Source organism: Emydura macquarii, unplaced genomic scaffold, assembly GCF_026122565.2.
Source record: "Emydura macquarii macquarii isolate MOO-44397 ecotype Brisbane River unplaced genomic scaffold, CSIRO-AGI_Emac_v2 contig_1827, whole genome shotgun sequence".
NCBI classification, from domain to species: domain Eukaryota; kingdom Metazoa; phylum Chordata; order Testudines; family Chelidae; genus Emydura; species Emydura macquarii.
The window spans coordinates 708,668-730,926 of NW_027131964.1; the positions used below are offsets into that span (position 1 = coordinate 708,668).

The 22,259-nt window shown below is 40.8% G+C and overlaps 1 protein-coding gene across 1 annotated transcript; it reads left to right on the forward strand.

Annotated features, from left to right (window-relative positions):
• Positions 1 to 24: 24 nt before the first annotated feature.
• Positions 25 to 21,923, forward strand: NDUFS6 (NADH:ubiquinone oxidoreductase subunit S6). Its single transcript, XM_067557418.1, has 4 exons — positions 25 to 314; positions 6,076 to 6,129; positions 16,905 to 17,027; positions 21,776 to 21,923. The coding sequence occupies exons 1-4, from the start codon at positions 174 to 176 to the stop codon at positions 21,842 to 21,844; spliced, it is 387 nt and encodes a 128-aa protein (XP_067413519.1). The 5' UTR covers positions 25 to 173; the 3' UTR covers positions 21,845 to 21,923.
• The last annotated feature ends 336 nt before the right edge of the window (positions 21,924 to 22,259 follow it).

A 22,259-nucleotide genomic window follows, 5' to 3' on the forward strand; every position in this document is an offset into this window, starting at 1 on the left:
GGCGAGCGACCGACCGGCCCCGCAAGGCTCACACCCCCTAGGCGGGCCCTGGATGTGGAGGCGGGGCTCCTGTACCGCGCTGTCACGTGCTCCAAATGCGCCTCGGGGGAGGGGTAAAGCGTGTTGCGCATGTGCAGTGGCACCGGCATGCTCGATCAGGTGGTTAAGTCAAAATGGCGGCGCCCGGCTCGACCTCCCGCGGATTGTTGTTGCTCAGGCGCCTCGCTCCGGTCCGAGGGGCGGCCGCGCCCCCCCGGAGAGGCTACGGCGCGCGGGTGTCAGAGAGCGGCGAGCGAGTGACGCACACGGGGCAGGTAACGTTGCTGTGACCGGGCCGGGGATCCCGGCTCCCCTTGAGTTGAGACGCCCCGCGCGGGGGCAGCCGAGCGGCTCTGAGGGACGCGGGCCCGACCGGGAGCTGTTGGCCGGTGTCAGGTGCGCGGCTCCTGCGCCGCTCTCCAGCCTGGGTTTTCTCAGGGCTTCCGCCCTGATCCTCAGCTCGCCGTTAACCTAGTAGCGTTTCGTCTGGGAATTGTGGTACTAGCCGGGCCGAGCCCCCCGTCAGATTAGGGGCCCAGGGCGCTGCGCGTGTGCACGGTACCCCGTAGTCAGGGCTCCTTTGCCGGAGTGTTCAAATCGCCCTGCGTGTATGTCTAAGGGGTCCCCAGTAGCCCGTTCCCCGGATGAGGCTTGCACTTGCACCCATGCTTCGGGTACCGTTTATCAATGGAGCTGTGTGCTGTCATCTTTGGCAGGGCCCTCACTGACAAACGTCTGTGATTGACTAGCTAAGAGACCATGCTCTTTCCAGCCCCCTTTCCCCCCAGTATTTCCTCTCCCCAGAAATGACACCACAGCCATGGGTCATCTCCATATCCCCCTTATTTTCTCTGTATGCCCTTAGTAGTATTTCATCTATGGATTGGTGGCTGAGACTACAGTCTATATCCTCACAGTATGTCTCCCCCCACCATATGATTTCCCCTAACTCTAGTAATTGCCTCCTGTCACTGGTTCACCAGCTGAGGACTGTTACAGTCAGAGCTAGAGATAACTGCTGGAAGTGTTTGGTTTGCATGTGGACATATACGATAGACATGGCCGAGTGGGTTACTATGTGAGGATTATGTGAGGAGAGTGTGGTAGAGTACAGTGTCATCTGACAGTGCCCAGCTGGATTTTTTGCTGAGGACCAGGGAGGCAGATTTTGAGGAGGTAACAGAAGAATGGATGGGCAGGGACACTTCTGGGGAGAGAGGCATACAGTGTGGGGGTGAGCACAGGGGGTGTGTGGGGCAGAGAGAGGAGTTCCTTTACTGGCAAACAGAAGAGGTTCACTTACTGAGGGAGTTGTTTCCCCTGACAGTAAATCTAAGAGACCAGTCCCTGCTTTGAAGACGTTATAATGAAAATTATCTTAAAATCTACAACCAGCTGGTGACATAGTGTAGATTTAAATGAAAACTGAATTTGAATGGGGAAAAGCAAGGCTAAAGTTGACTGTGTGATCACGAGCGTCATACAAAGTTAACATTTGCTCTGCCTTTTCTTCCTGCCCTATGTGTGGGAGGATCCTGTCCCGAGTCTGCTTAATGGGAGATTTACTTTTCTTCCCTGCTCAGCTCTGTAGTCAATTTGACAATGTGTAGTAGTATCATAACTGCTTGTTACCCCCAAAGTTCCATCTGCCAGCATGATTGGTCAGAGCTAAGATTTGTGTTTAGTGTTTCCATTTCCTTCCCCTCACTGCAGCAGTGCCAGAGAGAGGCAGAATTGAATGCTCTGGTTTACTGTCAGCATGTATTTGTAAAGCAAAATTGTTTTAGTATCTCCAGGTGATGGGTGCATACAATATTTCATAGGTTCTTTTGTAGGGCAGAGTAAAGAGTTGGAGAGAAGTAATAAATAAGAATGGCCATATTGGGTCAGACCAATGGTTCATCTAGCCCAGTATTCTGTCTCTCCACAGTGGCCAATGTCAGGTGCTTCAGAGGAAATGAATAAAATAGGTAATTATCAAGTGATCCGGATTGGATATTAGGAAAAACTTTTTTACGAGGAGGGTGGTGAGGCACTGGAATGGGTTACCTAGGGAGGTGTTGGAATCTCCATCTTTAGAGATTTTTAAGACCTGACTTGACAAAGTGCTGATTGGAATGATTTAGTTGGGGTTGGTCCTGCTTTGAGCAGGGGGTTGGACTAGATGACCTCCTAAGGTCCCATCCAACTCTAATCTTCTATGATCTATCCTGCTGGCCATTCCCAACCTCTGGCAAACAGCAATCCTGGCTAATAGCTATTGATGGACCTATCCTCCACGAACTTACCTAGTTCTTTCTTGAACCCTTTACAGTCTTGGCCTTCACGATATCCTCTGGCAAGGGGTTCCAGAAGTTGACTGTGCATTGTGTGAAGAAACACTTCTTTTTATCGTTTTAACCTGCTGCCTATTAATTTCATTTGGTGACCCCTGGTTTTTGTGTTATGAGAAGGAATAAATAACACTTCCTTATTTACTTTCTCCACACCAGTCATAATTTTATAGACCTCTAGCATATCTCCCCTTAGTTGTCTCTTTTCCAAGCTGAAAAGTCCCAGTCTTATTAATCTCTCCTCATGTGTAAACCTTTCCATACCCCTAATAATTTTTGTTGCCCTCTTCTGTGCCTTTTCCAATTCTAATATATCTTTTTTGAAATGGGGCAACCAAATCTGCAAGCAGTATTCAAGATGTGGGCATATCATGGATTTATAAAGAGGGGCAATATGATATTTTCTGACTTATAGAAGAAAATATAGAATCAAAATAGTTAATTTTAAAATGGGAATTGACTATTTGATAGAGCTTAAGGCTAGAAGGGACCACCAGATAATCTAGTCTTACTTCTGGTATATCACAGGTAACTAACACCACCTTGCAGCTGCACATTAAACCCAGCAACTAAAATTAGACCAAAATATTACAGCTCACAGGAGATAACACTATTTTATGTGTCATAGGCAGAGATTGGAAGGATCAAGGTGTACCAGAACCCAGGACCCCCACAATAGTAGGGAAATGATGTGATAATCCTGACAAGTGTCTCATACCCACATGTTGCAGAGGAGGCAAAACCTAGAGTGTACTCCAGGTCAAATGGCAGTAAAATTCCTTCTTGACCCCACGTGTGGTTAGAGCCTGAGTATGTGAGTACCTGAGAGAGAGAATGCTCAGTACCACATCAGAGCCCTGGCGCAGTCCCCCCCCCACCCAATTTCCCATTTCCAGCTATGGCCATCCCTGTTGTTTCAGAGACTAGAGATTTAAAACGAAAAACCCAACACGGTACATTGTGAGGGAGAGGAGGATTCTTTCCTGACCCATTGCCAGTGGCCAGCTGAAACCATGAAACATGAGGATTTAGGAACATAAGACATAAACCAGAAGTAAGCCCAGAGTTGCTAAGTCCTGCTCCCTACGGTCACAAGCAACCTCAACATATACAACCACACTAATTAATTTGTCCTGCTCACTCTTAAAATTAACTCAGTTGTTTGCACCCTCAGCTCCTGTGGGGAGGCTATTCCAGAACCTCACCCCTCTGCTGGGTTGAAATCTAATTTCCATTCTGTATTTTATTCATTACCAGTTTATATCCATTTGTTCTAATGCCATTGATGTCCTTTAGTTTAAATAGCTCTTTGCCTTTCTACTAGTTTTTTATAAACATGTAAACTACTTCAAATTAATGGGCAATCAACTCAAGGTGAAATCTCTAGTGTAGACATACCCTGAAAGGATTGGTTACTGGGAGAAATGTAAATGAATTTTCCTCCAGACATTTTTGAACATGATTTATCTACATTTTTAGGTGACAAATCTAAAGCGATGTCTACACTGATGGCAGCAAAGTCGCTGCCATCAGATCGACTTATCTTGGTCAACTGAGCGGTCAGTGAAGACCCGCTCAGTCGATCCAGAAGTCGACATTATTAATCCACCCCTGCAAGTGGCATAGCGCTGTGTCGACGGGAACCAGCGCAGTGCAGTGAAGACGGCGCGCAGAAGAGAAGCACAGCAGTTGACAGGAGTTACGCAAGTTCTTTGTGTACTTTGTGTAACTCCCATCGACTGCCACCGAATCACCGAGGTAAGTGTAGACCAAGCCTAAGGAACTGTCCCAAATTGAGGTGTCAGTAGAGGAGGTTGTGGAACAAATGGATAAATAAAACAGTAGTAAGCCACTAGGACCAGATGGTATTCACCCAAGAGTTCTGAAGGAACTCACATATGAAATTGCAGAACTACTAATGCTGTTATGTTAACCTATCATTTAAATCAGCTTCTGTACCAGGTGACTGAAGGATGGCTAATGTGACACCAATTTTTAGGAAAGACTCTGGAGATGATCCTGGCAATTATAAGATAATAACCCTAATTTCAGTACCAGGCAAATTGATTGAAGTTATAGTAAAGAACAGAATTATCAGACACAGATGAATATGAGTTATTTGGGAAGAGTCAACATGGCTTTTGTAAAGGGAAATTATGCCTTACCAATCTATTAGTTTTCTTTGAGTGGGTCATCAAACATGTTGACAAGGGTCATCCAATAGATACTTAGTTTACTTGGACTTCCAGAAAGCCTTTGACAAAGTTTCTCTCCGAAGGCTTTTAAGCGAAGTAAGCCGTCGTGGCATAAGAGAGAAGGTTCTCTCGTGGATCAGTAACTGGTTAAAAGACAGAAAACAAAGGGTAGGAATAAATGGCCAGTTTGCAGAATGAAAAGAGGTAAATAGTGGTGTCCCCCAGGGATCTGTACTGGGACCAGTGCTGTTCAACATATTCATAAATGATCTGGCAAAAGGGGCTGACAGTGAGGTGGCAACATTTGCAGATGAGACAAAACTACTCAAGACAGTTAAGTCCAAAACAGACTGCAAAGAGTTACCAAGAGATCTCACAAAAGTGGATGACTGGGTAACAAAATGGCAGATGAATTTCAATGTTAATAAATGCAAAGTAATGCACATTGGAAAACAATCTATATATACAAAGTGATGGGGTCTAAATTACCTATTACCTCTCACAAAAGAGATCTTGGAGTTACTTTGGATAGTTCTCTGAAAACATCCACTCAGTGTGCAGCAGCAGTCAAAAAAGCTAACAGAATGTTAGGAACCATTAGAAAAAGAATAGATAAGACAGAAAATATAATGCTGCTATATAAATTCATGGTATGCCCATTCCTTATATACTGCGTGCAGTTCTGGTCTCCTCATCTTAAAAAAGTTATATTAGAATTAGAAAAGGTACAGAGAAGGGCAACAAAAATGATTAAGGATATGAAAGAGCATCCTTATGAGGAAAGATTAAAAAGACGTGGACTTCTCAACTTGGAAAAGAGAGGAATAAGAGGGGATCTGAGAGAGGTCTAAAAATCATGACTGGTGAGGAGACAGTGAAGAAGTGAGTGTTATTTACTCCTTCACTCAACACAAGAACCAAGGGTCACTAAATAAAATTAATAGGCAGAAGGTTTAAAACAAACAAAAAGAAGTACTAGTTTCCACATTCAACTGTGGAAGGGGAGGTTGTGAAGTCCAAAGTCCAAAACTATAATGGGGTTCAAAAAAGAACTAGATAAGTTAATGAAGGATATGTTCATCAATGCCTTTTAGCTAAGATAGTAAGGGATGCAACCCCCATATTCTTGGTATCCCTAGCATCTGATTGCCAGAATATGTGAGTGGGCAACAAGTGATGGATCACTCAATGATTGCCAGTTCTGTTCATTCCCACTGAAGCGCCTGGCATTGGTCACTTTTGGAAAACAGAATACTGGGCTAGATGGATCATTGGTCTGGCCTCATATGGTGGTTCTTATATTCTAATTTGTATCATTTGCCTATTTGAAATATTTTGTGGGAAGTAATTACTCCCCACTCCCAAGATGACAATGAACTTGAGGCCCAGAAAGTCAATTTCACTTTTGTTTTGAACCGCAAGCAGATTTTTATTGTATTTTAAATATTCATATGTCCTAGTCATGGTAACTGTTTTCTAATTAAGATTCAACTAATTTTGTATTTCAGGTGTATGAAGATAATGACTACAGGAAGGTTCGATTTGTTGCACGACAGAAGGAGGTAAAACACATATCTAGACTCTTCAAGATATGATTTTAATTTTCTTGGGTAATGATGTCTTAAATATTCAGGTTTGTCAAAATAAATATTTTTAGTGTCCACAATTTTTTAAATTTGTTACAGTGGAAATGACAGATCTCTCTTGTGCTGTGTTAGAACAAGGTGCTCCTGCAGTCTCTTGCTGATGTGTACTTCTTCACTTTGATGTCAGACTGCTTATATACTCCTCTGTTTCATGGGTTTGATCTAAGGGGTTGTCTACACATCGAGCTATTCAGGAACAGCTATTAATCCATTGAGCTAAGATAAAGAGGAACAAGGCACTCTTACTCTGGATTAAGTGTGTCCACTCATGGAATTATCCAGCATTGCACTAGGTGTAGACAAGCCTTAAATATGTAATTACAAATTTTTAATCCCTCAGATACTGTTACTTTGAAGAATTTCCTCTTAAACTTTTCAAAATTTCTATAAACTGATCACTAAATTTCAATTAATAACAATACATTTTATTCCATCTATTCAATGAAAGTAGGGAAAAGGAAAGAAATTTGATGACAAAGGGATCTCCATTCTGGCAGGCAAAGGTATAGCAAGATCCACTGACTGGAAGTTGAAGCTAGATAAATTCAGACTAAAAAAATATGGTGCACATTTATTACAGTAAGAGTAACCATTTGAACAATTAACACATGCTTGCGGTGGATTTGCAGTTACTGGAAATCTTGATTTAAAGATTGTGTGTTTTTTTTAAAAAGAGATGCTTTAGTTCAAACAGGAACTACTTTAAGGAAGTCCTGTGGTGTGTGTTTTATATTTGCGGGGTGATTGGGAGGGTGGTCAGCCTTGTTGATCATAGTGATTCCTTCTGGATTTATAATCTCTGGAAAAAATGAGAGAGTGAAAAGAATACATGTTTTGGCAGCCCTACTGCCTTAAATGCATAAGGATTGAAGCTGAAATTTGGCATGAAATTAGTTTCCACTGAGAGCAGTCTCAGCCTTATTTCAGCGGATAAAGGTTTTCATTTCACTGTTTTATGGGTACTTGAAACTGGATTATGACCATGTGAAGTAACTTTTTTTAGGTTTATAATTGTGCACTGAAGAAGATTGATGGCATGTGCCTGTGCACTGTTAGATTCACAAGGAATGGTCCAGTCAGTTTAGGCTCTGATTATAGACACTTAAGCATGCACTTGTGTGCACTACGTGTGCAAATGTATGCAGGATTGGGGCCTTAGAGTCAGGGTTGAAACAAGAACTTTCATGTACCGTGTATGGTAATTTAAGGGCTGTGTAAGGGTTCTGTAGGACGGGCTCCTGCCCGGTCCAGTCCTGGCGGCCCTCCCGCGGGCCCAGGCTCAGAGGAAGGCCACTGCGCCTTCCTACAACACAGGGGAATGTTAGTCTTTCAGTCTTTCGCCCCGGCCCTCAGGCAGGGCGGGCGAGCAGTCTTTCGCTCAGGAGTCTTTCGCCCCGGCCCCCAGGCAGGGCGCGCGAGCAAGGAGTCTTTCGCCCCGGCCCCCAGGCAGGGCGGGCGAGCAAGGAGCAGTGGCTCGAGTTTAGCGGGTGGCAGAGGCTAATTCCCTTTTGGGGATTGGCAAGGATCAGGGGGGAGGGGAGGGGGACGCAGGCCCACCCAACTCCACTGCGTCCCAGCCCAGGGCCCTAGCAGTGGCACGGGTGTTGCCACCCAGTTGGCGGGGCTCCTGCCGCAACACGCCGACTGGGCGTTACCCCTAGTACAGCCACGCCTCTGGCTGTCCCTGGGCTCCTTCCTCCCCGGGTTCCCCGGTACCTGTGTCCGTCGGCTCCTCGGGGTCATTGGGGTACACCGCCCGGGGTAGGCCAGTCAGTCCTTCGGCATCCACGGGGGGTAGACTGGGAAGCTCCTCAGCGAGGGGCAGCTCCTCCAGATTGCTGGGTTGGGGGTACGGTTCAGCCTCCGGCAACTCCTCCAGGTCGGATCCCGCCTCCTGGGGTTGGGCGTCTGGCAGCTCTTCTAGGTCCGGACCAGCTTCTGGGCGGAACTCCCAGCTCTCTGGTTCAGGTGGCTCATCCCAGCCGCTGCGGGCCTGAGGCTGGGCCCTGCGCCTCGGGCCTGGAGACCTCGGCCAGTCCAGAGGGCCCGGAGGCCCAACCCAGGCCTTAGAGGCGGGTTGCCGGGGCCGCAAGGCCGGGAGGGGGTTACCTGCGGCCGTAGTCTGGCGTGGTTCAGCCCCTTGCCATAGCCGGCGAGGCAGTGCATCTGCCTCCGCCGGCAGCCTTCTTGCTTCTGAGCTGCAAGGCCTGCTCTTTATGGCTGCCGCCCTCCCTAAGGCTCCGCCCCCCTGTTGTCGGGTTGGCCGCCTGGCAGGACCTATCGGGGCCCAGCGGCCTGGTTGCCGGGCAGACTGGGCTGCCGGCAAGTCTAGAGTCTGATTGGGTGCCTGCGGCCCTTCCGCGGGCCCAGGCTCCGAGGAAGGCCACTGCGCCTTCCTACAGGTTCCAACTGACTTCATAAACTGCACAGGGAAAACAAGGGCTACAGTGGATCCCATGAGGTGCATAAGATTGTTATGTGGGAGTTAGATTGCAGAAATTCAGTGCACTGTTCGCAATTTGTTGGAAACCAGCAGAACTTTGAAGTCCTACAGCCTGAAGCTTCTATAGAAAAACTTTTAAGATATTATGTATTATGGTGGACAGACTTCATTCAGTCCCATTGTTGCTGTTCAGCTGACAAATGGGAATCAAAGATTATATATATTTGAACACTTTTTTATGAAGTTTTTGTAGAACATCTTTTTAAAAACCAAATATCTCTCTCCTCTCCTCTCCTCTCCTAGTAATGCAAATACCAAAAACAAGTTGAGACCATTAAGGCTGCATGGTCAAGCACTAAACTTTCATATCACAGCAAAGAATGCTCATGCAACCTTCTTTCTGTTCTATGTGAGAATGAATTACAATAGTTTTTAATTACATAATCACAAATTTTTCTACAACCGTAGTTGCATGTGTAAAGTATCTGTACTAGTGTGTGTGCTAGAGTCCCTAAACATTATTTGTATGAAGAGTACTCAGTACACCTTACATCGACAATATATTACAGATGAAGCATAACAACTGAGAATTGTAGGGAAAATGTTCTACCAATTTATAGGGCTTTAAAATTAAATTACAGCATTGTGAGGCCTCAGTTCAGCAAAACGGTTAAACTCCTCGTAGAGTTATATTGAAGGCCAATAGGACTATTCATTTGTCAAGTACTTAAGTGTTTGCTAGACTACTAGAGTATTGTGTCCTGATCTTGTAAACACAGTGAAATCAATGGGATGGGTGTGTGTTTGCAGGATGGGGCCTTAGTTCATTAATGTATCTTACAATGTTACTACAGAGGAGTGAGGTTCTGGAACAACCTTCTAATAGTAGTGGGGACAAACAACCTAACTAGTTTAAGATGGATCTTGTTAAGTTTATGAACGGGATTACATGACTGTTGGACTAGACTTGATAACCAAGGAGGTCCCTCTTATGTCTCTATGTGAATACACAGTTAAATATGCCGATGATTTTGACATCTTATGGAAGAGTTAAATTTTCTATTTACATCTACTTGGCTGATTAAAAATATACTGAAATTAATGTACGAGTATAAATTCTATTAATTATTTATTACACATTTTAATATTAACAAGTACACCCATTCTCAGAGAAAGCAGTTGTGCTTTCTCAAGAATATTTCAGGATATGTGGCATAAAAAATACAAAATGGTTTCACTGCTATGTAGCAGACGTAAGCTTACAGGAGTTGGGTGCCCAGCTCCCATTTCTGCCTTTGAAAATCTCCTCTATAATATCCTCTGAGAAGCGGCTTGAGAGGCAGTAGTTTATTGTTCCAAGACACATCTGCCTTGAGGGAGAAAAAAATCCTCTTATTTGCTTAGAAAAACAGTAAGACAGACCTTAGAGAGAACTTCTGATCAAAAAGCAACATTAAGAGTATGTCAAACACTCAAGTCATGCTGAAGTTGAGGGTACAAGTGCAACATTAACTCTGTCCCCTTCTGCATAGGTGTTATGTTGCAGTTTTAAATTACCTGGTCATGTACTGTTCCTCAAATATTAGTTTTTATTAGAACCTCAGACACAAGGGTAGCATTTCCTAATAAGTATAGGTATATCTGCATTAATTATTGTCATAATGGTCCAGTACAAAGCTTCTCTTCCAAAGTAACACTAGATAAAAATTATTTCAGATAGAAGTATAATTTCTTTTTAAAATTGGAAGTGTCCCTTTAAAGGTGAACTGCAAAAGAGAAAATGTTTGTGCTTTTTTCTTTCATTCTTTATGATGTATAAAGAAGGCCTGACACTTTTTAAAAATGTTTTTTTCTATCATTTTTTATGTTAGAAATTCAGTTCCTGTGTAGAACTAGTGAAACTGGACGTCACAAAAGTCAGGAGAGTGAAAGCTAAGCAGTTGAGAAGAGAAAGTTTTAAACAGCCTGACTAAAGATCTCTTTTAATAGCTATTTAATTTCAACTAACATTTTGGATAAAAGACTTTTGTTGATATTAAACACCTTTGTCCATTGAAGTATGGTGTTGGAGCTCACAAAAAAAGTCCCTCAGACTTCCCTGAATTCCCTTTGATAAAACTAGGGAACATCAGTCTTGACATTCCTAGTATTTTTAACGGTTAAAAAAAGAAAAGAGAAACTTAGATTTGAGGGCCTTCTTTATAGATCTTAGAGAAGCAAAATTGGATGCAAGCTCAGTTTTTGAAATAAATCTTAGTAGGATCAAATGTAACTTGCCCAGTCTACATCTGAATTATGAAAATGGAAACTTAAAAGTTATTTGGGTGAAGGAAGAAATCTGACACCAATTAAAATTAATCTTTCTTAGCCTACTTATATTACAATTTTTCTTAAAATCCCTACTTTTGTACAGATATTAAAATATGTAAGTAGCCTCTCTTTTTTCTTTTGAATCTTTTAGATAAGTTCGCTATACTGTAATGTTATGCAGTTTTTCTTTTATTGAATTCATATTTACCCTTCTGGCATAAGTGGCAGAAAACTACTGGAGAAGAACCCAAAACTGCAGAATTAGTCTGTGCCTTTAAAGCCCAATTTTTCTACATTGCATTTAGTAGCATGCCAGCTACACTTTCTGAAAACGGAAGTTGTTTATGTGTATTCAGTGGATTTAATCAAATCCATACAGTACCATTATTTCCTGAGACCTTCATATTTAGTACTCTTACAGCATGATTGTATCTGTATGTTTGTGGTTATGCATATATCCTCTAGTGCTATGGTATCTAACTACTGGTACAGTGAATTTTGGAAATTAACTAGTATTGAGGAACTCTTTTTGGGAAAGTACTCTAGTCAGGGTTTGCTTTGCATTCTTGAAGCTTGAGATCCCAGAATATCCCAAGTAATACTGTGACTATTTTCTGGTACTGCTGTTTCCACTGAGGAGGTATTTTGCAATATTCGTCACTGTTGTTATCCGATAGGTTCAAATAGAAACATGCATGACTGTTCAAAGATAAACAAGATGATGGTTCAGAAGGGGATTGTTAACCAGGGTAACCCTTTTCTACCTAGCAGAACTGAAAGGTCTGGGCAGCCTTAGTTAGACTCTTGCCCTGTGACCAGGTGGAGTACAGGGTTTGGAACAGAACCCACTCAGCGCATAGATGGAATGAGTCAATACTGTGGACGTGGACTGAAAAGGAATGACTGACCAACTGTTGCATAAAGAAGACTGCTTTTTCTTTGTGGGGAGCTATGCTTGATATTACAGCAGCTATTTTACTCAGGTGTGAGCTACCACCTCTGAAGAGAATCAAACTGCTAATATTTTGTGATTGCGGGCTATAAATATTTAACACTGCATCCTGGTGTACTTGTTTTGATATGGGCAAGTCAAGAGTTGGATATGCTCTTATACAGCAGGAATGGAGTTAGTTTTTTTCATCATCTTAAATTGATAAATCGTAAGGGGCCCAGTGAGGAAATAAATCCTAGTAATCTGATAGTACCTGTTGTTGTTAACCCCCTTGAGGTACAGCATTGTGCTTTCACTTAATTCATAAGTGGCTGGAAATTGGAAATACAGCCCTTGAAGTGCTAAACTGCAGGGTAGATCTAGCTCTTTCCCCAAAATTTTAAGGCAACATGGTGGCTGATTGAGTGTTTCAGAATTACTGATAACCGTATTTTTAAAAATGAAGTAGTTGTAATGGCTCACTTAATCTAGATTTTTAGATAGAATATTACATATAAATGCTAACAAATCTTTGTACTCCTCTAGGTTTATTGAAGTAATAAATTGAAAATACAGGGAAAGGAAAAGGGGTTTAGTAATCAGATGAAGTAACATCAAGTAACATCCATGAATTCAAATCACCTGTGTGAACAAGTAACTAACTTAATCATTCACTGCAATCTGTAATACTGCAAGATAATTCATTGTACCTCTTAATTGAAAACAAGATAAGGACTTGTAAAACCACTACTTACCTTTTAAAACCTATTAGAATGCTTTAAACTTCCTTTTTTCCCCTGTTCAGTTAGAAAGGTAAATCTGATTTCTCTCAAACAATTGCACATCTAATTGATCATAAATGTCAACTCCTAATAATTGATCAGAAGTTAAGAACCTTCTGCAGATTCTTTAGTGTTAAGATATTTTTTATTTTAAGGCTGGCTAGCCTGAATGCTAGAATCTCTCTTGAAAGTTGTTTAGGCATGAAAGTCTTCTTATTGAATAGTCTAAAACAAGCAAAGGCATTGTTATATTTTAGAACAATGTGCATTTTTAGCTGTAGTTTTGAGCCAGCATTTTCAAAAATAGCCTAAATTTAGGCTTCTGAATCAATATTTAGATACTTTAGTCACCTGATTTTCAGTGGAAGCTGCTGAATTCTCAGCACTTTGAAAATCAGGCCACTTAAGCAGATGCTTAAGTCCAGGCCTCTTCAGAGAAATATGTATTTAAATGCTTTGCTGAATCAGGGCTTTATTTATATGCTTAAATATGGATTTAGAAGCCTAAGTGTAGACTACTGTTTTTTAAAATCTTGGGCTTTCAGTCCAAACTATTTAACAGTTTCTTATGAAGTTACAATATCACCAGGGCCCAAGCATAATTTTTTTGGGCCCAGTACAAACTTGTGACACGGGTGCCCTCCCACACACATACCACAATCCCCCATTCCATACATACAATCTCATGAGCCATGACAAATTTTTTCCTTATGGTAATGGGGGTTGCAGCCTGGGCCAGGCCCCCCAGAGCCTCTGTGCCCTGGTAAAGTATACCCTTTTTCTCCCCATGTAGGGGCCCTGAATATCACCCAAAGGCTGGGCAACAGTCTCTGGAAAAAATGACAAATTGTTAATACAAACTAAAAATGAATTTTGTAGCAAAACAATAAAGTGTCAAACCCAAAGAATCCAGAGATAGTGGTCCAACAAAGGCACCCTCTCTATGTTTCCAGTTCGCCAGCCAATAACTCTCTTGGGTGGAGACAAGTGTTCTACTCTCTTCTGACTGGAGTATTTCCAGGCAGAACAAGTTCTCTGCCTTCACTGTTATTCCTAGTAAAAGACAGTCTGCCTAAGCAGATCTGCTTGCTTCTCTCTTTAGACGTTACTCAGTATAATTGCCTCAGTTATAAATTACCTCACTGACCTTTTTAAGCAAGCGTATTGTATTCTTATGGTAAAAGCAATACGGAGAAAGCATAACACTTGCTAGTAAGCTTACCAGAGACCACCCCAACTGCAACATGGGCTCTGGTAGGAGCAATCCTTCAACACTGGTTTTAAATTAATCAAATCCTTTTTTCTGAACAAGAATAACCCATGGCTCTTAGAGTCATTCATTTATCCAGTTTGGCTCTTTGAAGAGAAGGTTAATAGATTATTAGCCAGATAACGGGTTCTTGCTCAAAGTACAGCTTCAGTAGGATGGATTTGAGGTGGGTCATTTGCATTCCACCCTCCTCACCTTCCAAGTGTTTCCTAGGAAATGCACTTTACAAAATCCTTTGAAGTGCCTAATATCTCCCAGAAATTGCATTAATCTTGTCTTCCCACTAAAGAAGTTCTGCACAGTTCCACAATAGTACACAAGCCTTTGCATTTTCAGTAAAATGGACTGCTAAAATACTTAAATTTAAATTCAGTAAGGTTTGTCCAGGAAGTTGCTGGATATTGTGACATCTGTCACACTGATTAAACAACACATTATGTATATTAGCTTCAAGTTGCCCAAGAGTACTGCTGGTGTAATGTAGGCCACTGCTCCTCCTGAGAAAGCACATGTGAGAGAACATGAGCTATACCACATTAGGTTCTGCCTCTTGAACACACAAGCCCTGGAAGTGGTGGTAGCTGGTCCAGAGGAGTATGGGGGGAGCGGCTATCCCTGCCCTGCTGATGCTTTAAGGGAGGAAAAGAGATTGAGGTCAGAGTTTCAACTTGAACTCTGCATTTCCCAGCTTCTGAGTGGCTGGTTGGCTTCTCAGTCTGAATGTTGTAAATTAATAGGTACATATAAGTCATGCAGTAAGCATAAGAGGCAATTAATTAATGCAATGAAACTAGAAAAGGGGGAAAAATTTAAACCTTCAAGAAGGGCAAGTATAACAGATCAGTTGCTTTACTTGTCCATATTTGTCAATTTAAATTATAGTAAATGTCATCCATAACAATACACTAACCTAACTCATAGTCCATGCCAAAGAATATTAAAATTGCAAAGTGAGGAACTCCACTGGTAGGAAATACTGACATCAAGATAACATTGTAACCTTAATTCTCCCCACCCCATGCATGTGCATGATGTTACTGTCCTTAATTACTTAATCGCTTATTCTTTTTCCATAGGCTTGTAGCTTCACTCTATGTACGGGGTGAACAGTACATGAGGCAAAATTGTGTAGTTAACGAGGCAGAGATTCCCGTGGCAATTGAAATTGTTAGGCATTGACTAGGTCTTGGGAAAGTTGGGTTCCCATCTCCTTCTGTGCTCCCTGTTGCCTCTTGTATGGAAGGAGACAGGACGTCTTCCATGCCCACTTTTACAATTTACCCAAGCCTTCACATGTTAACTGAAGTTCTATCCAACTTATGCACACATGCACAAAACTAATGGGATTCTGAGACACTGGCTCAGCAGAGTTTTTGTATTTTATGATTATTTGATCATTTTAAAGTTCCATGTTTTAAAATGCAATCACTAATTTTTGCAGATATATTATGTTTGTGGGCAAATAGCTTAAAATGTGACACGAGGCCATGCTAAAATTTGGTTCGAAATGGAAATTATTGATTAACTTCTTTAGCTGTCAAAAAATTCACTCTGGATAATTGATTTGATTAGGTACATGAATTTTCCAATCTTGTATTAAAGAAATTAAATCCTGGGTGGAAGAGAGAAGTTAGGGGCAAGGAATTTGTTACATGTTGCCTTACGCCAGAACTATAAAGTAATGACTTTTAGCTCTTCAGGATTCACCTGATACAAACGTATCTCTTTATGCTTCTATTCTCCATGAGTATCTGCATTTTTCAAAACCAATTAAATTGCATGTTTTGCATAATACTTGCGAAGATACACATACAGCAGATACTGCCTTTTTGGATTGACATTGCAAAATATTTTTTACTCTTGTGTATTATAAAACTGATTTTTTTTTTTTTAAATACCTGGCATTTCTAGTAAAATAGAGGCCGGCATCACACAGACATGTATGTATTAACTAAAGTTATCTTTTTGGGAAAAGTCGTATGTTAGTCTGTGTCTACGTCTTAAAGGGAAAACTATGTGCATGGTCTTCATTGACAGATACGGGTCAATTTAAACTGCTACTGTAATTTTAAGTGTTCTCCTTAATATTTTTAAATTAATTCAATAAGCTGTACTTTAAGAGCTGTTAAAGTTAGTGTTCAGCATTTACAGATATTCTCCAAATATCTTCTCTACACTTTCTCCGCTTTGGTCTGTGTGATCAAAATTAAAGCCTGTTTGCTGTCCAGGAAATGGTGTGTGTATAAATATGAATTACTTATGCTGAATTCTACATTTGCTCTTTAGAATTTATTAAAGTCATTGGATGTTCTGTTCAGATTTGAGGGCTGAATTTGTTCCTTGGTACACCAGCAAAAGTTTGCATTGTAATTAGACGTGTGTGGGTTTTTTTTTTTTTTTTAAACAAAGTAGTACGTGGGCTGAGCCTTTGAAGAGAATACACAGTGAATTTGGGAAATCCTGGACAGAGAGGTTTGTGACAAAACCATATGTTAATGCAGATGAGTAGATCTATAGTTATTTTTTACATCTGTTTGCTTCAAGTTGAGGTAATTCTTACTTTAAATGTTTATGAGCTGTTTATAAAACATGAGGTTTCTGTTTCAAATATATTAATTTTGTTGAAGGAGTTTCTGTGCGCTTGAGTGTTCACTGTATTAAAAAGCCCCAGTCTTTTCCCAAACATGAAGGAGTTCAAACTATCATTCTACTGAAGTTTAGGAAACTTACCCATAGTTTGGTAGAAATTAGATAAGCTTTGATTGATATTTAATATGTGGCTTGTTGTTCTCTTAAACAATCACCTGTGGTTATTTGTTCAATATTTAATAATGCTTCTTTAAAAATTACTATGCAGAACTTGGTTTCTGAGAGGACTAAGATGGTAATCTTTTGATTTGTGCCTTAGAGCACTGAACCTCAGGAAAAATCTTTTCTCTTGTTCTCTTATTGCAGGTGAATGAGACCTTTGCAATTGACTTAATTGCTGAGGAGCCAGTGAGTGAAGTTGAAAACCGAGTGATATCCTGCGATGGTGGTGGTGGAGCTCTGGGACATCCTAAAGTGTACATAAATTTGGTAACAGAACTTTAACCTCCTTTTTTGCTGTCCTGTATCACATGTAGTATATTTTATTTACTAATTTATTTATGGTAGCTAAAATCACCCTCTCTTTTGAAGTGTTGGCTTAGTGAGTTGTAAAGGAGAGGATGACTTTCACTTTTAATATTTCTATAATAACATACAATATTAAGGTTTTCAGCTCAGAAGAGTTTACAGTCTTAAATGATTCAATGTGAGCCTGATTCCAAATCCATTGATATTAACAGGATTCTTTCTATTAACTTCAATAAGTTTTGGATTAGGCCCCAAAGAGATAGCAGGGGAGAGGAAGGAGAAGGAATGTCATGACCAAACAAAGACTTATCAGAAAGTGAGCTATGGAGAGAGAAGTGAGGAACAATTAATGCCTTACAAATAAAAAGTAGGAACTTCATTGAGATGTTTCTGTCCTGAATATCTGTGTTGATTCATAATATTCTTTCCACTTTTCCGATTGAGATTTTTCTTAGGTATGCTTTAATTTTTAAAAAAATTCTGTCAATTTAGTGCTTGTGTACAATGCTGGTTTGACAGTTCTGAAAATGAAAGTTCCTTATATATCCAAAGAGCAGGTGCAGTGCAAATTTCCCCTCACTGTCTTGCTATTCATAAGTACTGACATTTTCCAGGGTGTTGCTCTGCCAAAGAGGAACCATCTTTAAGTGTGGCCTCTGGCTAAGATGACCACCAAGAACTCTTTAATTACTGGTTTTCTTTGGTGTCAGCATTGTTATGGTTTTTTCCAGCATGGAAAACCCTATTCATTTTATGAAGAAAACACAGGCTATGATTAATTTTATAAGCATATTTTTTACTCGGACATGAAAAAGGCTCAGTTATCTTCTAAAATGGGGAAGCTTGAGATTCTGTGAATGAAATGAAGTAATGGAATCCCCAGTCTCTAAACAATTGAGGCATATCTCTCTCAGATCTGGTGTGAAAGATGGAGATGCTTTTACCCACTACATTGCTGTTTTACTTCTCAGGCCGTTGTGTAGCTTTGAACAAATTAATGCAAGTATGCTGAAAATTTACTCAGTTAATGTGGAGCTGATTGGACAGAAGTATAGATAACTTAACTTAATTTGCAGTTCTTAATTAAATTCTCTTCTCTTCTGTGACTTAACTTTCACAATTTCTCACTGTTTATTTCAGTTCATTGCAACAAATCACCTTTATAAATATATATTTGGGTAGTAACTTGGATCTTCAGTTGTAATGGTGGAAGAGAAGAAAGAGGAAGACCCTGGATTTATGTTCCATCACTCCAAGTCTGTCTTTTCCTGTTCTGGTCTCAACCTGTGATGTTTGTGTTTGGGCTCAGCCATTTGTTAACAAATGGAAAGATCCCATAGCTTCTTTGAACAGCTTTTTGATTTTGTCAGATTTTCACTGAGATGGCAACATCAATATCATCAGTCTGCATTCTGTCAAGTGTAAAGCATGAAGGATTCTTTCTCCAAGAATCAGGCACAACAAACAATACTGGAGAGGTTTATTCACGATACCAGGAAGTCCGATAAATCAGCTTCAACGTCATGATGTTACAGTGGTCAATTATATACCCTTTCTTATTGATTACATAGTACGTTTTAAATTCTTTATCTATTCACTTACAAATACAGACATTGTCCCATCCGGAGAGAACAACAGTGATAACAACAGTGGTTGTTACATACATGCAGAGACACTTTTAATCACTTCCCTTATATCAAGGATGCTAGGGTTACACTCGGTGGGGGGTAGGGTGGAGGAAGAAGGGAGATGGGGATCCTTACAGATAGGTGGCAGACAGGAATTTCTAAAAGCAAATGTGCTGTTCTCATTGGAATTAGAATCACTAAGCGGACATCTGGCTACCTGATTGATCGGATGTTTGCACTAGCCATTTACATGAGTTTTAATGTACAACTTGTTAGCTGAAAACAGTCTCAAGCCCTACACAAGTATCTGGAAACTTATTTGTTCTTGTGAGCTTACTCGCCCTCTCGAGAGCATCTTGTGTAAAATATGTGCTATTTTTTGATCAAGCTTCAATGCAATTTTGTATCCAAAAAGTTCTCATCATTTTCACTTTATTTTTGTTTTCTGCAAATAGCAAAGACCTAATATTTTTCTTAGCATTGTTGGATGGCATCATCAGCAATGCAGACCTGGTATCTGTGACTTCCTTTTCAGCACTAAGCAGGAATGGTATATCATGTCTACTGCTTTCCCCACATCCACAGCTAATCATCTCATCATAGAAGGCAATCAGGTTGGTCAGACAGGGTGAATCCATGCTGACTGTTCCTGATTATCTTCTTCTCTTCCAAGAGCCTCAAAATGGATTCCTTGAGGACTTGCTCCATGATTTTTCCAGAGACTGAGGTGAGGCTGACCAGTCTGTCATTCCACGGATCCTCCTTTCCTTTCTTGAAGATGGGCACTATATTTGCCTTTTTCCAATCATCCGGGACCTCCCGCAATCGCCACGAGTTTTCAAAGATAATGGCCAATGGCTGTGCCTTCTTTTATACTAACTAGCAATTAAAAAAATAAGTGATTGATGCACTTTGTTAAATCCATCTGGAGGAAATATCCAAGGCAGTCAGGTCCACTATGAGGTATTTCAAATGAAGAAACAGGAAAAATACAGAAACTAAAAGAATTAATGACATTAATACAAGTTGGCTGGTTAAATAGGAAAAAACAAACTTAATGACTGTAACAATCCCTACAGGGAAAAAGTTTTAGATAACGCCTCCCACAGTATTCTTATCAGCAAGTTAAAGAAGTATGGGTTGGATGAATGGACTATAAAATGGATAGAGAACTGGCTATAGCAGAGGGCTCAACGAGTAGTGATCAATGGCTCCATGTCTAGCTGGCAGCCGGTCACAAGCGGAGTGCCCCAGGGGTCGGTCCTGGGGCCGGTTTTGTTCAACATCTTCATCAATGACCTGGAGGATGGGGTAGATTGCATCCTCATCAAGTTTGCAGATGACACTAAGCTGGGAGGAGTGGTAGATACCCTGGAAGATAGGGATAGGATACAGAAGGACCTAAACAAACTGGAGGATTGGGCCAAAAGAAATCTGATGAGGTTCAACAAGGACAAGTGCAGAGTCCTGCACTTAGGACGGAAGAATCCCATGCACAGCTATAGACTGGGGACTGACGAGCTAGGCAGCAGTTCTGCAGAAAAGGACCTGGGGATAACAGTGGATAAGAAGCTGGATATGAGTCGTCAGTGTGCCCTGAAGAAGACAGGAAGCCAAGAAGGCTAATGGCATATTGGGCTGCTCCTAATGTAGGAGCATTGCCAGCAGATTGAGGGAAGTGCTTATTCCCCTCTATTCGGCACTGCTGAGGCCACATTTGGCATAATGGGTCCAGTTTTGGGCCCCCAATACAGAAAGATTGCGGACAAATTGGAGAGATTCCAGCAGATGTCAAGAAAAATGATTATGGGTCTGGAGCACAAGACTTATGAGGAGAGGCTAAGGAACTAGGCTTGTTTAGTCTGCAGAAAAGAAGAATGAGGGAGGATTTGATAGCAGCCTTTAACTACCTGAAAGGGGGTTCCAGGGAGGATGGAATTAGGTTGTTCTTATTGGTAGTAGATGACAGAACTAGGAGAAATGGTCTCAAGTTGTAGTGGGGGAGGTCTAGATTGGATATTAGGAAAAAGTTTTTCTCTAGGAGGGTAGTGAAGCACTGGAATGGGTTACCTGGAGAGATGGTGGAATCTCCATCCTTGGAGGTTTTTAATGCCTGGCTTGACAAAACCCTGGCTGGGAAGATTTAATTAGGGATGGTCCTGCTTTGAGCAGGGGGTAGGATTAGATGACCTCCTGAGGTCCCTTCCAACCCTAATCTTTTATGATTCTATGATTCTAAGGTTGGAATGAGGGTGAGAATGGCATCAAATGTCTTGCTGGCAGAATAAAACTTTGTGTTCTATGTTCTGAATTCAGTAAACAAAGTAATTCTCTGGCACCTTTGATCTTAAATCCCTCCACCTCAAAAGAAACAAGTTTTCTGCACTTTCAGATGAGCATGAATACTTTCTGTGTTTTTACTTAACAAGTCTTGGCAGTGTTTGGCTGAACTTTCCACAGTATCTCATTCTTCCAAAATTCCCCTTCAGGATGCCTCTCAGAACTCAGCCTCAGAACTTTCCTTCACTTTGTCAGCTACACTATGGGATTGTGCTATTGTCCAAACTTCCAGTGTATACATGGCTTAAGAGAGTTAGACTTCTGTTTTGTATCATCAACATAATTGTTTCAGTCAGAGACACTTGTGCAAATCCAGTAAAGTTATTTTTGACATAACTTTGCAACTTGTGAGATTGCACGGTTGTCAGTGGGTCCAATTTGGCTTCACAAACCTTTATTACTGTTGATATGGTGGAATAAATAACAATTTGATTTTCAGATCCCACTTCGACCTTATAGAGCTGTCTTTTTTTTTAAAAGGAGGGGAGAAATAACTTGTAAACTGAACATGATATGGAAGTCAAACATGACCCTCTCAATGCCATTTCTAGTCAATTTTCAGTGTAGATAGTTGAAATATGTAAAGTTAACTATATTTGAATCAGGATATTAGTTATTTTAGGAAGAAGATTGATAAATATACAGGTAATTTAGTGAAGTACAATTTTTAAAATCTGCAATAGTAAAATAAAATTATACTTGGCAAGTCTTGTATTTTTATTATGTTTTTTCATTTTACAGGACAAAGATACAAAAACTGGAACGTGTGGTTACTGTGGACTTCAGTTTAAACAGAAACATCATCACTGAAGATCATCTCTTCATGCCCTGCAGAATTCCGTCAGGATTTCCGTGTTAAAATATTAAAAATAAATAAAATTTAAAAGTTGGAAGTGAGTCTTTATATTTGTTTTAAAAATAATCTTGTAAGAATGGAGTTTCTGTAGCTTAAAATTTGAAAAACTAAGGGCTTAACCTCACCATGCAGACGTGCCCTGCAAGGATTGAGGGGTGCTTTTTGAAGTACATTAATAAGTTTCACATTAATTGGTTCGTGTAGACCCTGCTGATGCATACTAAAGTTTCCCGAGTGCCCTTTAATGTAGTGATCAGTGCTATGTTAAATCACACTGGAGAACTTTTAGTGTGCACCAATAGGGTCTGTATCAGGGTAGTCAATAGGCGGATTGCAAGCCAAATCTCAACCATCAGATGCTTTTGAACG

Excerpts from the sequence above, each read along its gene's own strand:
- NDUFS6 (XM_067557418.1), top strand. The coding sequence starts at position 174 with ATGGCGGCGCCCGGCTCGACCTCCCGCGGATTGTTGTTGCTCAGGCGC. Across the intron at positions 315-6,075 it reads GAGTGACGCACACGGGGCAG|GTGTATGAAGATAATGACTA; the intron begins GTAACGTTGCTG and ends TTTGTATTTCAG. Across the intron at positions 6,130-16,904 it reads TTGTTGCACGACAGAAGGAG|GTGAATGAGACCTTTGCAAT; the intron begins GTAAAACACATA and ends CTCTTATTGCAG.